General features: G+C 35.6%; 1 protein-coding gene across 1 annotated transcript in view; it reads left to right on the forward strand.

Annotated features, from left to right (window-relative positions):
• Window positions 1-7,712, forward strand: part of SS18 (SS18 subunit of BAF chromatin remodeling complex) — a 94,263-nt gene extending 86,551 nt beyond the window's left edge. Inside the window, 1 exon segment of the mRNA XM_020968694.2 lies at window positions 5,977-7,712. Within this exon segment, the coding sequence (XP_020824353.1) occupies window positions 5,977-6,003 (27 nt within the window). The 3' untranslated portion in view covers window positions 6,004-7,712.
• Window positions 7,713-16,505: the final 8,793 nt, after the last annotated feature.

The raw sequence follows: 16,505 nt of genomic DNA on the forward strand, positions 1-16,505 counted from the left end.
AATGAGGAGTTGATGATTTCTGTTGGCTCTTCTAGCTCAAAATTCATGCTGCTTCTATGAAAACTATTGATCTTGAGTGAGTAGTATCTGTAGCAGTTGGATCTGGTGGGTATTCTCTCCTAAGAAACAGATTGCTACCATCCATACTTCATCTTGTGGACCCTTTTCCTTGTTCTCCGATTAAATCTTACACAGGAGGGCCACCAAGCATTGTGGACTGCTTTTCTTTAGTCACCAGTTATATAGTATGGAGCAAATACCTGTCAGAGAGCATCTATAATCAGTTCATCTAATTCTCCAGTCATTCATCTTTCTATTATCGCTTATATTGCTTCTTAACTCCAAATCTTTGTAGTAATATAATGCCTCAGACTTCAAATTCAATCTGTTTTAATACCAACACCTTTCTTTATTACACTGACTCTACATGTAAGTCTAAAATTAATTAGTTCTGGGAAAAAGTGACCTGAAATGAAACTATTGCAGAGGGCAGAAGATTGGTGCCAGAGAAGCTGAATTCAGAATGTAAAAACCTTGCATTGGTCTTTACAGAGGCGTGAGACTTGTTAGAGGACTAGAGTAGATTTAAATGAATGGTGCTTGGATGGGGCATTAAACTAGATGCACTAGAGGAATACCTTCAGCTCCTACGTAGTTGTGATTTTAAGTTAGGCAGAATGGAAGTGCATGGGAGTTGGTTGGCTGAAGGGTAAAAACAAAGAATTTTGCTTCATCCTGTAAAAGAGGTAGAAAAATTATTTTTTTCCAAGGTACCTTAATCTTTTTTAGATTTTTTTGTTCAGATGTTTAAGATCTAGCTAATAAGGACAATTCTTAGATGAATTCAGTTTAATTCAAAAAGCATTTCCTGAATGCCTGCTGTGTACAAGGCACTGAGCTAGACATTAAGGATACAAAGACAAAAATATCAAATATGTGCTCCTGGCCTTACATTTTCCTAGGAGGAGATACAGTGGTTCTATAGATCAGTAAATAGAAGATAATTTGAAGAGATAAAAAACTAACAACTAAGGTTATTTAGGAAAGATTTTGCAATGGCACCTTCAAAAGGCCATTGTTGCCACTCCTCAAAATATATCTTATTCAGAGTTGGAGAAGGTACAATAATCCAACTACCAAGGTAGGAGTTGAAAAGTGGAAAAGTTCTGATCCCTGGTACAACTTGTAGAAAGAAGTTATTTGATTATAACTCAGTCTGGGGTTTCTGGTGCCAATATTCTTTTGCCTTTTCTTTATACTCAGTCATTCAGTAAACATTTATTAAGCATCTACTATGTGCCAAGACACTTTGCTAAGTGCTGGGCACTATGGGACAACCAGTGTGTTTTTGTATTTGCGGATACTGGGCTACAGGTTTAAAAATCCTTAAGGTATTTTTGAGGGGATGGGGGGTAGGGGAGGGTTAAGTGGAGATAAATTCTTTTCTCTGGTGTTGGAAAAGCTGATAGATGACCAACTAACTCAGAATGTATGCTTCTGGATGACAGGAACTGTTGTCATTTTTGTGTTTGCATTACTAGTACTGAGCACAGTGCCTGGCGCAAAGTAAGCCCTTGATAGATACTTACTGATTTGAATTGACTTGATGCCTCTTTGTACACTAGACTGTTGCTGACAAAGACAGTCCTTTTATTAATGAATAAAGTGTTTTTACATCTTAGTGTGATTTTTAACAACCCAAGTGAAAAACAAAGATTCTAAATGGAACACCTAAACTTTCCTGTTCTCTTGGAATTGGCTCAGGGAATTGATAATAAGAATTAGCTAAAGAAAATTATACTGATTGGAATGCCCACTGTTAACGAGGGGCTTGATTATAAATTATAGTAAAAATTTGGCATTTATCACATAGTAAGTTTATGCTACAAGGTACAACATACCTATGATTAAAATAATTTACCACCATTTTATGTATGAGGAAACAGGCTTGAAGTTTAAATGACTTATCTCACATGGAGGTGAAAAGAGTTGGAGCTGGAACCACTAAGCTATCTGACTCCTTATACCTCACCCTATTTTTCAGTATATTAAGGATGTCATCAGAGCAGCTTTTGGTAGCATGGCTAGATAGCGATATTCATCCAGATTCCTTTAAGAGTGAATGTATCTCTTTTTGTAGGAATGTTGATGTTTTCAGGTTAATAATATTCCATTTCTTTGTTCATTTTTTTTTGTTTGTTCTGTTTTGTTCTTAGGCAGTTGGGGTTAAGTGACTTGCCCAAGGCCACACAGCTAGTAAGTGTCAAGTGTTTGGTCTGAGGCCGGCTTTGAACTCAGGTCCTCTTGACTTCAGGGCCAGTGCTGTATCCACTGCGCCACCTAGCTGCCCCAATAATATTCCATTTCTTAAAATACAAAAGTATTTCAGTTCTACAGTACATTTTTTTTGACCTTTAATGATTATATGCTTCAGATTACTCTACCCATAGGAAGAAGAATCTGATGGGTTTCAATGATTAAAAAAAAATTTCTTATGTTTTTCAGTATAGAGTTGGAAGGAGCCTCAGAGGTCATCTAATTTAACTCCTTCCTTTTTTGGATGAGAAAACTGAGGCTTAGGGAAATTAAATGACTTACCCACACAGGTAATAATCATCAGAGGCAGGATTTGAACCTAGGTTTCTCTTGACTCCAGCACCAGCTTCTTCTAGTTTACCATATTATCTCCCTTATTTATTTAGTGATTATTGGTATAGTACTATAGTAGAATTTAGGGTGTGAAGGTACAAATAAGGCATAGACCCTGCTCTTTAGGAGCTTATAGTAAGAGACAGAGAGAGACAGAAAGAGAAGGAAGGAAGGAAGGGGGGGGGTTGGAGAGAGTGAGGTGTGTATAGAGACCTGTAATTCATGGAAAGAAGTGATAAGGACTGAGGGGAAAGGTCAAGATTTGCCTGAGAATGACTTAAGGAGGAAATGATCATTTGTACCTTAGGGAGTAATGGAAGGCAGAAAGTGACATTTGAATTGTGCCCTGAAGAAAGGGAAGGACTTCACACAATAGATGTGGGATGAAGAGGATAGAGTTCATTCTAGTCATGGGGGAAGTTTTGAGCATAGATATGGAGTCAGGGAAAAAAGAGCTAGACCCAGGGATCAGGAAGCAGAAATGTTGAAAAAGTGAAGAGGAACTAGTAAGGGAAATTTGGAAATGTAGCTTGAAGAATATTTTGGAGGGCATTGATGCCAAGATCATAATATTAGTAATAGATATAGATATAACAACCAGGTGGTGCCGTGTGTAGAATGTCGGGCCTGGACCTGAGTTCAAATCCAGCCTCAGACACTTGTGTGACCTTGGGCAAGTAACCCTATTTGCCTCAGTTTCCTCATCTGTAAAATGAACTGGAGAAGGAAATGACAAATTACTCCAGTATCTTTGCCAAGAAAATCCTAAATAGGGTCATAAAGAATTGGACGTGACTGAAATGACTCAGTTGGTCGTGGCAGAACCAAAGAAACAGGGGCCCATTTAACCATAGGTAAGGATCTCTGTGGGTCACATATTGACTTAGAAAATTACGTGTTTCTACATTTCTTTTTTAAATAATATATCAACACATTAAAATCATATAGGAACTACATTTTAATCTGGTCCAGGCTGCAGCCTGCACTCAGGAGTTTTGTTGGCCCCCTGTATTCTGTGTTTGACATCTCTTCTCTGAATGTTTTTTGAATAGAGGAGCAACACCACCAGAATAGTGGGTTTAGAAGATTATTCAAGTAGTAGTATGCATTGGGGTTGGGAAATCTAATTAGTAGGCTTTTAAAATAGTCCAAACAAGAAGAGATGAAGACCAAAAGTAGTGTGGTTACAATGAAAATGGAAAGGAGTGAATAAATGTGGATGTAGAATTGACAAGATTTGGCATCTCATTTACTTCTTGGAAAAAGGGAAAATTCAAAACTTTGAACAAGGATTTGAATTTGATTAACTTGAAGATGTTGATTTGGCAGTGGTTTGTGGGAAGGCCTACTCCTTCCCTCTCATCTTCTTTCTCCCTCTTCCACTTTCAGTTAATCAATAAACGCATAAACATTTAGTAAGCACCTGCTGTGTGCCAGGCACTGTGCTCAGTGCTTTCCCTTGATTATAGGAATTTTCTTTCCTGTCTTCTTCAACCTTCCTCTTTCTTCACTTTTCCTTCTCTCCCCTGCCCTTGTGCCTCACTTCTTTGATGAGGGGGAAGAAGAGTCTACCCCCTGGGTCACAGTAGCCACATGCAAGAATCTCAACATTCTCCTCTTCCTGGATTGCACTCCTTTGTACCTTTGTGTCATTTATTCTTTGTTGTATATACCATCAAAACAGGATAGCCAGTCTGTGTATCTGCTGCTGGGCCAGGCAGACCTGTTTCCTCTCATGTCCTTCCTTCAGCTTGTCTGCTTTTTCCTGAGGCTATCCTGGTAGTCTACCCTAGCTTAGAATCCTCGCTCTAAGCCAGGGATCCACACTGACTTGCTTTGATTGTGTTCTCTTTCAGTCCCCTATGGTCCTTCATTCCTTAACTTTTATGACCTAAAACTTTCGGAACTTCTGGGATAACTTCCCATGCTAGTTATTAAGACCCTTTTATCATCTAACTCATTATCTTCTTGATCCCCCTGTCAGGAATCAGCATGCAGAGTAATTTAAAAAAACATTATTATTCACAGTTATTGTTTACTGGTTTCTTTAAAAATTCTTCCTAGTCAACTTAACCTGTGGATTTGTGTTTTATAATAGGTCTATGTTCCTTCCTGTTCTAAAAATTTATTTTCATTAGGAGCATACAAAATGCCACCTGCATTGTGTATTATATATATTCTATTTGTTGGACCAATAGTCTGGTAACTGAACTGTAAATTACAATGTTTCTGGGGGGAAATTATTCCAAATTCCAAGCACCCAAATTAAGAACAAACTTTTGGAATACAGTTTATCCTAAGTTGAGAATTGCATATATTAATGTTATTTAATTGCATATTTTATTATTATTATGTATATATTGTATATATGTTATGCATGTTCATAGAGTGATAAGTATCAGATGAAAATAGTTAAAAGCTGTATTTGAACATTAAACTCTTTTATAGATGACTTAGATTAACCTAGAAAAATTAAATAGTTCTAAAATTTAGTCTTTTCTTTTTTCTCATTTTCTTGTTCCCTAACTTGTACTCCTACCTAGGGAATGAGTTGTGAAAGAGTTTAAAAATGTTGGCATTGAAAGAGTGGCAAGTCTTTTTTGGTTAACTTTGAAAGACTTTTCATTGTTTTTAGATATTTTCCTTAAAAAAAAATCCTAAACTTCTTACTTTATGACTCATATACATATACTATCATGGCTGGAGATAAGCCTATTACCTATGCATTTCCAGTGGTTTAGCAAAGAAAATAAACTTTAGCATCTAGTCCTGAATATGTAAGAAATTTTTATCTGAGTAAAACAGATTTAGAACTTAAATTTTCATAAATATGTTTTAATGTGATGCATAGTAAAATAATGTTTACTTATTGCAACATGATTTCCATTTTATCTTTTAAAACCAATAAGGTAGAAGGTAATCACTACTGTAATATTTTCTGTATCCTTCTAGAAATTGGAAATCTTTTAGGATTATTGTAATACAACAGTTTTTAGACTAAGTAGTATTAGGAGGTGACTCACTATATATTCTGCACATCACAGTGTAGATTAAAAATACAGCTTCACAATTATTTGGTTGGCTTAGTTGACAATTTCTTGTATATTCACAATTCTCAAAATAATTTTCAGTCAAATAGACTTTCAAACGAAATTCCAAGGTGATTCTGCCCCTTCAAGATAAAAAAATCTTGATTCTTTGAGGTTCAGTTTTTAATTTTTAGTAGGATAAATCTTTTAAAAATGAGCTGTCACTTTTCCTTCTTTGTTCCAACAGAGGAAATGGTCAAACCTATTATCTAATTATGTTTAAAATTTTATTTTTTAGGGTCAATATGGAAATTACCAGCAGTGAAAAAAAGCACTTACATTCCAGTAGCCAGTATCTATTAGCAGCCATATTGTCACCTCAGCACTGTGGACACCTCCCTGTGAAGAAAATATTTCATTCCATCTAGTTTTTGGAAAAATCTTGTGGATAAATGACTGTTTTTCATTAATCAGTCTTTATGGGCTAGTTGTAAAAAGGCTATAGTATCAAAAAAAAAAGCTTCTGATTTCACATCTCTACTCTAGATGGCAACATTGGACAGAAAATACAACAGCCAATTTGCAATGATTTTAGAACTGTGTTTCAAATGGCCTGTTACAGACTGAAAGGTGTGAACAGCTTTGTATGTTTATGAAGGTTAAGGGAATTTAATACTTTTCCACAGATTCTTTTGTAAGGGGAAGAGGGAAATGCACACTTTTTACAGCAGCAATATTTTGTATATTATGTTTATTTCATATGCAAGGCAGTATACTATGCTATGGGCAGGATCAGAAACCCTCTCTTAATGTGGATCCGAGCATGGTAAATGCTTGATTGGGTTGGTCTCAAAATGGTGTAACATAAAGATAAAGGTGAGGGAGAAGACAAAGCACGCCATATGTCCACTGTTCAGATCTTGTGTAGGAAATTTGACTCCCTGTTATCTGTAAGATAATCAAGGACAATGTGATGCTGTTTTGAGTAAAAAGAATACATTTTATAAAAGCTACCTTGTTTTGTGGAGAGAAATCTTTTTGTAAAGATCATTTATAATACAGTTTAAAATGTGAGGCAATAACAGAGCTACTTTGGGTTGGATCTGAGAAATCTTTGGTAATAGCTTCGTGTAAATGAAATGTTAATCCCTTCCTAAGAGCAATAACAAAACAAACAAATAGACCAAAAGTATTAATTTTACCTGCTTTGAAATAAGCAGGAGGATACAGTAAATGTTATCAAGGAGAGTTTGATTTAGTAATTTTTTTTAAACATTAGATGGGTAATTGGTTTGTAATTTAGCATAGGAGACTTTACCCTTCTCTCACTTTCTTAATTGAGAGTAATATCTTTAGAAAGGGGTCATTTTTGTGTTTGTCCCATTTTCATATTGGTTAATATGAGACCAAGTAATGTTTAGGAAAACATTTAATGGTAAAATATGTATATCAGGTTTTGTTGTGAAATGCATTAAAGCCTACAAATGTTGCATGTGAGATAGCAGCAGCACCTTGTTCAATAGCATGGTACCTAATAGTTGAGAACTCCCTATCCCTAATAATTTCAGCTAAATTCAAGGATAATACCAATTTGTGTAGGAATCCATGCATTCATGAGTTTTCAACAACAATTTTGCATTTATAATTTGAAAACACAATTAGCCTAAAGGTAAAACACCATTTTTATCAGTTGCCTATGCCTTGGAAGGGGATGATCTTTATTACTGAATTTGTCTTTTCCACTTCTACTGAGAACTCAGTGTATGTGATGCCATAGCATTTGAATGAAATAAAACATACAGTGTACTCAAATGGAGGAATTTAAATTCATTTGTTTTAAAAGGAAATTTTTTTTTCTTTTATTAAGTTGGTCAGTAAGAAATGCACATCAAGGTTTGAACAGATAAAGCATGAACAGCATTATTGTGATTGAAGTGCTTGTAGGTTCTGTGCCAATTTTCCACCACTGTGTACTTCGTTGCTATTTAAAACTGTATCAACTCTAACAGAAGAATAAATTATTTGTGATTTTAATTTTCTCATTTGTTTCTTTAAATTAGCTCTCTCTCACTCTGTTGTCTCGTCTAGAGACTTTGCTGTGGGTTTTTTATGTAAGTTGGTCCAGTAAAAGCAAAACTGTATTTGTATTCTAGGACTTTATCAAAATTCTCTTGCCATGCCCAAGTTAATTAGAATTAACTGTTCAGTAATCAGCATGTTGTGTAGGCTGTTTGTTACAAAATTCTTTCTCAGAAAATGAAGTCCATGAGGCTATAATCAAGATGACTGAATTAGATAAATGAGTCGAGGAGACAAAAATGTACTGAACCCAACCTGGTGTAGATATGTTATCTCATTTGAAGTAAGCTCAACTGACATTAAGAAATAATTTGTCTTGCCAACCCATCTTCTGTTGTCTTATTCTCCTTTTAATGGAAACTAAAATTGCAATTTTAATAAGCAGAATTTCCTCTAGGACTTCCTTCCTGGAGACTAGTGCATTTGCAAGGTTTAATTGTTTTATAACGGTCCTATTTCGTAAAAGTTTTTAATTGGTGGTGACAAAAATTACCGTATTCCTTTGATACCTTGTTAGAAGAATAACTTAAGCTATAGTTTCCTACCAAATTTGGTACTCTTGTCTAGATTATATATTTTGAAAATGATGTTTTTTTATTTTTTAAAAATTTATAACAGGAAAAAATTTCTGTCCTATAAAGATATAAAAGCAAAATAAATAGTATAGGCAAAACCATATTATAAAAACAAAAAATGAATATAGATCAACAATTTGAAAATTCAGTACTAGATTCTTTGAGAATTAAATTGTTTCTTATTTTATCATGTGGGTTTATGGAAGCAGATTGAAGTCACTGAATCTTTTGTCAAACAAACTCTGCTATTGCCCATGTAGATCTGCTACTTGAAGAAATGGGGAACTTTTGGAAATAAGCATGCATCGTGGAGTGATATAATGGAAAACGGTAGACAAGGAATCAGGAGACCTATCACACATTTCTTTTACTGAAGAAAATAGTGTTCACACTTCTTCATCTGTAAAATGAGAGGGTGGGAGCTATTAAGCTTCCTGGTTTCAGAATGTGAGTTTTTTTCTTCTCTTATTGCTATTGCTAGGATTTCTAATACAGTATTGAATAATATTGGTGACAATGGGCATAACAATCAATATGAAGTTATTTGTTTTTATGTTAATTCTTGAAATTCATTTAGTTCATGATGCTTGAAAATCTACTTGGGTGGGGCAGCTAGGTCGTGCAGTGCATACAGCACTGGCCCTGAAGCCAGGAGGACCTGAGTTCAAATGTGGCATCAGACCAAACACTTGACACTAGCTGTGTGACCCTGGGCAAGTCACTTAATCCCAATTGCCTAAAAAAAAATACAATAAAATCTACTTGGGTCCATTTTAAACAATAACAATTGAAATGATTGGATGGGAGAGAAAATTGTGATTACTGTGATTGATGGTGTCTTTTTTCTTAAGATTAAGGAATGCTTACAAGATTTGAAAATTTTTTTTTTCAAATTGAAAACAGTTGGAATTTTTCCTTGGAGAGTTTATTGAAGAATGTTTGTTGTTAAACTCAGGGAGATTATTTTGTGTTCTGCTAATTAAGAATGCAGTTATCTCTAAAGCTGACTGAATGGTTATACTATATTAATTTATTAATAATAATAGCTAGCATTTACATAGTGCTTTAATGCAAACCTCTTTACGTGTTATCTGTTTACAACAACTTTATGAGGTAGATGCTATTATTAATGCCCATATTACAGATAAAGAACAGAATCAGAGTTAAGTGACTTGCCTACAGTCACGCAGCAGGTAGTAAGTTATCTGGGGCAGGATCTGAACACAGATCTTACACCAAGAATGCATCCACTTTACCGCTTTCTGATTTGCCAAGAAGACCTATGAAATGGGAGTAGGTGGATGGGGGTAGGGGAAAGGGTGTTTTTTTTTACCTGTGAACCTCTTTCACACTGTGGTGAAACCTATGAGGGCCCCCTTCTTAGAATAATGTTCTTAAATGCATAAAATGAAATACATGGGATTACAAAGTAAACCAATTATATCAAAATACAGTTGTCAAAATAGTTTAAAAAACAAGTTTATGGATGCCAAATTAAAAACTCCTGACCCACAGCATGGTGTAGAGGAATAGAAGCCAAATAGATCTAGATTCTCTTTCTGTCCTGGACATTGACTTTTCCAGGCCTTAATTTCTTCATTTTTCAAATGAGGGCATTAGATTATGTATAATCTTCTCTATTTTAAAAATGGATTTTTATTAATTTTTTTATTGATTATTTTTACATGGCTTAAGTTTTTTTTACCTCCTCTCCCTCAGAGCCAATCACTTGTAACAAAGAACTTTAAAAAAAAAAAGAGGAAGAAGAGGAAAAACTAGCAAAAATAAGTCAGCACATTGAAAAAATCTGGTATATGTCACATGTAATGTTTCATACCCATGGGCCCCGCCTTTGCAAAGGAGAAAAGAGTAGGGTAGAAGGGTGGGTTATATTTTCATACCTTTTATTTGAGGCCAAGCTTGTTCTGTACAATTCAACATTCGGTTTTAAATGTTTTGTAGCTCCACCTTTGCATTGCTATAGTCATGTATATTGTTATCTTGATTTCACTTAATTCACTTTGTATGAGTTTATGTAAATCTTTTTCGTGCTTTTCTGTATTTGTCATATTTGTTATTTCTTACAGTATAATATTATTTCATTACATTTATATATTATAGTTTGTTTAGCTATGCTACAAAAGATGGACATGTGTTTTGTTTCCAGTTTTGGCTTCCGCAAAAGTGTTTGTTGGACCTTTTAATCAGTTACTTCATTGTATATGCTTAGTAGTGGAAACTCAGGGTCAGAAGGGGTGGACATTTTAGTTATTTTCTTGGCATAATTCCAAAATGTTTTCCAGAATGTTGTACCAATTTATAATTCCACCAGTAATGTGCCTATAACTTTACAGCTTCTTCAGCATTGACTGTTCCCATCTTTTGCCATCTTGCCAGTTTTCTGGATGTAAGGTGAAACCTTAGGGTTGTTTGAACTGCATTTCTCTTATTATTAGTGATTTGGTACATTCAGATGATTGTTAATAGTTTGTAGTTCTTTTGAGAACTGTTTGTAAATATCCTTTGACTGGTAAGCTGTTGGGAAATGGATTTTGGTTTTATATATGTCTTCTAAGAGTGTGTGTGTGTGTGTTTGTGTATGTACATAAAAAATTCTGATAGAAGTTCGATATCCTATATATGGATAAATATATATATGTATGTGATGCATGTAATGTATTACATATATACACATATACGTGCATATTACATATATGGGATATTGAACCACTCAGAATTATCAAATATGTATGTGTATATACAAACACTCTGTGTGTGTGTGTGTGTGTGTGTGTGTGTGTGTGTGTGTAGGAAATGAAAACATTATCAGGATTAATTTATATAAAAATTTTTTTCAACTGGGAATTGTTAATCCAATTTGTTGATTGACTGAAATTAGAAGGAGAATTCAGAGGCAAGTACTCTATGGAAAGATCTTGCCTTCAAATTTTCTTTAGAGGTTAATTTATTTACTACTGTGAATTCTAAACAAAGTTACTATTTTCTAATTGCGTCGTTTTCCTATCTTTTCTTACCTTACGTCTCTTAACCATTCCTGCTTTTTGTGTTTACACAGTAGTTGTGTATTACTGTTTTCAAGATACCTTTCCATAGTACTGCAGTTTGATGCTGTTTTTCCTTTGTTTATACTGACAAGATTTGAAAACAGCAATTAACTTCTCCCTTTGTTGCTGCTGCCACAATAGTTGTTGAATCTTAAAACATGGAAATTGATTTGTCATTTGCAGTAAAGAACCCTGGATTGTGGAAAATAAAGTTCATTACAGTTGTCCTCACCTAAATATGTTGTAGTCTAGAATGCCTGTTTTCAGGAGGCTGCAAAGTGGTCAGCAAACCTAGACCACTCTCTATGCACGATAATGGCAAACACTGATCTGTTTTAAAACACAACTGTGTGTATGTGTTTTGTTTGTATGGGAGCTCCAGTGCTAGCCAGGTGAAGAATGAAATAGAAGAGGATCATAGAATTGGCACCTTAGAATTCATCTAGTCTAGCCTAGACCCTGGGGAAATAAGGTGACTTGTCCAAGGTCACAGATTTAGGGTCATGAACTGAGGCCCAAAGAGTTAGCAAAGAGTTTAAACCTTAGCTTCTTGATTTCTCAGTCCAGGGGTTCTTGTTATTTAAATCACAGCTGTCTAAAATATTGCATATGAAACTACCTTTAAAAACAAAAATCTTTAAAGGAGGAGAAAGGAATATGCTACAGTTGAAAGATTTGGAATAAGGGGACCTGAGTCTAATCCTGTCTCTCAGTACATACGTGAGTTTGAACATGTGAGTTAATCTATCTGGGCCTCAGTTTTCTTATTTGCAAAGTGATGGCATTGGACTAGATAGCATTTAAGGTCCCTTCCAGTTAATCTATGATCCTGTGATCAAATAAGAGACTAATAATTACAGTGTCCTTGAAAGGAGTATGTTAGTTGTGACCTAAGATTGAAGAGTACTAACATTAGTCGGGTTTCTTTATGTTCATACTTCCATATTGGAGAGAGTCTTTACCTGTGACGTATGAGCAGATGAAGAGAATCTTACTGTGAGCTTGTATGGTGAGCAGGTATGGTCAGCAGCACCACAATACTGAAAGATGCTTTGAGATAGTAGCTATCCCTTTTCATGAACCATTTTATCCAGTAGGGACAAATTTAGTAACTTCACAGGACTCCTGAGGTCAATTGGAGCAAAATACTGTGTACAGTTTTCAAGCGTGTATCTTTTCTTCCCCTGTGAATACAGCTACTCCAGGGAAACATTTCTGTTACTGCTTGGTAGCTTAAGAGCAGAGAAGTGTGTGTTGTGACTTTCCCCTCCTCAGTACTAATATCCTTCTATCCATAGAAATCCTATTTCCTGTTCATTAATTTCAGTATTCCACTCTTCCCCAAGATCTTGCTTCACAGCAAGCTTTCATACTTCAAGCTCTACATGTTAGTGCTCAGTCCTCATTCCCACATAAACACAACCATTTTGAAAACATGAACTGATATTAATTACCCCCTTGGCACCAAAAGTCAGGATTTCCTGATGCGGCACACTAATGTAAAATGCATTAGTGGGAATGCTGGCTCCAAGGGGTTATACTCTCTAAATAAACACAGGAATGTTTTTCTTTATTCACGATTCTCAGGCTATTCTGAAAGACTTTAGCTCTCCACACCTCCAAAAAAGTATCTTAAGTTTTAATAAGTTATATATGCTTTTTTCTTGAGGAATTGAATTTCAAGCAGGACAATCAATGGTATTTAACCCTTTAGTAGAATATTGAAATCAACATGTTTTCTGATGATGCTATGGCTTTGAGCTACCATTCATGTCTTTGGAATAATAAATGAGCCTTGCAAAGTGATAATTTTATATGTTTATTTTGTTAATATGAATTTATATTTCATTTTTAAACTTTATGAAGTTTCCTTTGAGGATAAAAACTGAATGAGAAGTCTAATCATTTGCTTTAAGGCTGGTGATTAGGTTTTTTTTTTGTCAGTAATTTGGATATGCAAAAAAAAATTTTCAAAATATATAAGCATTATACAAAGATCCATATGGCAATTGACCAAGGTGTTTATTGATGAACTTACCTCCTTCTTAACTGAGATCAAAGCTGTCTGATGAAAGCTGCTTTAACTTTCTGCTTCTACACCTTAAAATTATATTTTCTCTAACCTTTCTCTCTTAAAAGGAACAGGTGGCTTCTCTGTGATGAGGCAGGCTTCTGGATTGTTCCTCTTGCTTTGTTCAAGACCTTTCATCAATTATTCGTTCTCTTTGTCTCTGTCCCATCATTTGATCTTTCTCTTTACTAACTCCTGACTTGCTACTTAGAAATATGCTCAGGTCTGCATAATCCTAAGAGGACAAAGTCTCCACCCATTTCCCCCCCAAACTTGAAAAAATGTCTTTGTCACCAGACATTGCTCAAATCCTTGAAATGTAGCCCCCACCCGTAACCATTGTATTGGGTTTTTATGATGCTGCTTCTTAGTTCTCCTGCCTGTCAATGACCGTTCCTTCTCAGTCTACTGAATCATCAACCACATTCCACCCTGTTTGTGGATATTACCCTGGTCCCTTTTTGCTATGTCTATGCTCTCTTCCTTGGCGACCTCACCAGCTCCCGTGAGTTTAATTATTATGTCTCTGAAGATGACTCTTAAGATCCATTTATCCAACCTGTCTATTTCCTGAGCTCTAGTCCCATATGAGCCAAATAACATACTTATTAAGGATCTGTTAAATGCCAATGTGCCAAATACCTATTGAACGCTTCAAAATTGGTGTTCTGTAGGCACCACAAAGTCAACATTTTTCATCATTGCCCCTCATATCCATCCTTCTGAACTTTCCAATTTCTGTTGACGGTGCTGCCATCTTTCTAGTCATCCAGGTTCAAAACCTTGGAATCATCCCCTTCCTCACTCTTCCAAATAAGTTCCCATATGTTAATTATATTGCTGTATTTCTAGCATCTGTCCTTTCTTTCCACTCAAGAGTCACCACCCTGCTTCAGGCCCTCAACTCCTCTGGTCTGTTTGAATAGCCTCCTCTTTGATCTCTTTGCCTCCAGTCTCCTCTCCAAACCATCTTCCACACAGTTGCTCGAAGGGTATTCCTATGCACAAGTCTGTAATCATCTCACTCTTCCAGCTCAGTGGAGTCTAGTAGCTTTGTATTAGACAGCTAGGTGGCATAGTGGATAAAGTGCTGGACCTGGAACCAGAAAAACCCAAGTTCAAATCCAGTCTCAGACACTGTGTGACCCTGGGCAAGTCATTTAACTTTTGCCTTCGTTTCCTCAACTGTAAAATGAGGTTAATAGAATTTCCTTCCCAGGGTTGTTAGGATCCAATGAGATTTTATTTGTAAAGCACGTAGTGTAGTGCCTGGTGCATGGTGGATGCCTAATAAATGTTTGTTCTCTCTTTCCCCCTTCCCTATTGCTTCTAGAATCAAATGTAAAGTACTCTGAAACTTAATGCCCTTTATAACCTGGATTCAACTCATATTTCCAGGTGTATTTTACATTACTATACTCTCCTTCATGCACTCTTCCATCTGGCAAAACTGGACTTATTGCTACTCTTCACAGCATTAAATCTTCTTGTTTCCATGTCTTTGCCAGGCTGACCATTATGCCTGGAATGCATATACCCTTATCACTTCTACTTTGTAGGATCCTCGTTTCCTTCAAAGTTCAAGTCATGTTACTTAAATGAATCCTTCTCTGATTTTCCCATTTCCTAGCTGCCAGTCTCCTCAATTACATTGTCTTTATTTTGGATGTTTTTTATATGTTGTTTTCCTCAATAAAAATGTGAGCTCCCAGAGGGCAGGGACAGTTTCAGATTTGTCTTGAAATAGCCAAAGTCTAGCATTTTATCTGGCTGACACAGAATATGCCTATTAATAAATATTTGTTGATTACTTTGACCTGATCTCGAAAAAACTGGCTATCATTAAAGTTCTATTATGAACCATTGTACTAGCACTTAATAATTGAGGAATAATTTTATCTGAGTGCTGATATAAGATATTAACTCACTTTTATATAAAAATAGCTGACCTCTATATAGTGTTTTATACAGCTCACAAGTCTTACATAATTATCTTGTTTGAGCTTCACAACAGCCCTGTCAAAGACAGTGAAGTCATTGTTTCCCCGACTTCATAGATGAAGAACATAAGATGAGTAAGAGTTTTATAGCTAATATTGAAAGAACTAAGCTTCTGGTTTAGGTCTTTTGACTCCAATGCTAGTGTACTTTGCGCTGTAGCATGGTGCTTTACCAGTTCACAGAATTGAAAATTTAAAAGGGACCTCATAGGTCCCAAATTCCTACAGCATTCTTTACAAGCAGTTATTTAGATTTTGCTCGAAGATCTCTCGTAATGGGGAATTGACTATCTACTGAGGTAGCTCATTATGCTTTTGGACAGCTTGTTTAGGAAATGTTTTAATTCTTTTGAGTGAAAATGTACCTATCATGCTACTTTTAATCATTGCATCTGTTCTTTCCTTTTTGGCCAGGTGGAATAGGTCAAGTTCTCTTCTGCATGACAGTTCTTCAGATACTTGCAGTAACTTGACAGTTGTTGGCCAGCCTTTATAGAGCTGATGGCAAGTTATTGCCGTATCTTTTGTACATAGTAATGTTATTTACACGTTTATTTTTTGAGATAGTATGGTCCTATAATGCCTTTTAGTCATAATTCTGTGTCTTCTGAAAAGTTTTGACCACAGGCATCTGCAGTTTATCTAGTGCAATATTTCTGTTCAGGGTTAGATGATTGGGAGGGAAGAGGTAAGAGTGGGAAGGACTCTGGCAGAAAATGTTCTCAGATTTCAAAAACTCAAGGATAGGGACCATGTCTTTTCCGTCTTTTGTGTCCTCAATAGCATCTAACATAATGCCTTACAAATATTTGTCCATCTATAAATTTTCACCAAAAGAATGGTTTAAAAAAAAATCTCATAGGTTCTGATTTAGTTTTATAGTTGGCTTGATATAAGTGCTTAATAAATGCTTGTTGGTTGATTGCTCTGTGCTGATTTTGCATAAAGTTCAGTGCCTCTGGCCAATTATATTTTTGTATCTGTAGGACCATGTCAACAGTGTAAAGTTGATACCAAAAGAGTGTTTCAGGAAGACT

The sequence above is a fragment of the Phascolarctos cinereus genome, unplaced genomic scaffold (genome assembly GCF_003287225.1).
Source record: "Phascolarctos cinereus isolate Bilbo 61053 unplaced genomic scaffold, phaCin_HiC Scaffold_4;HRSCAF=312, whole genome shotgun sequence".
Classification (NCBI taxonomy): Eukaryota; Metazoa; Chordata; class Mammalia; order Diprotodontia; family Phascolarctidae; genus Phascolarctos; species Phascolarctos cinereus.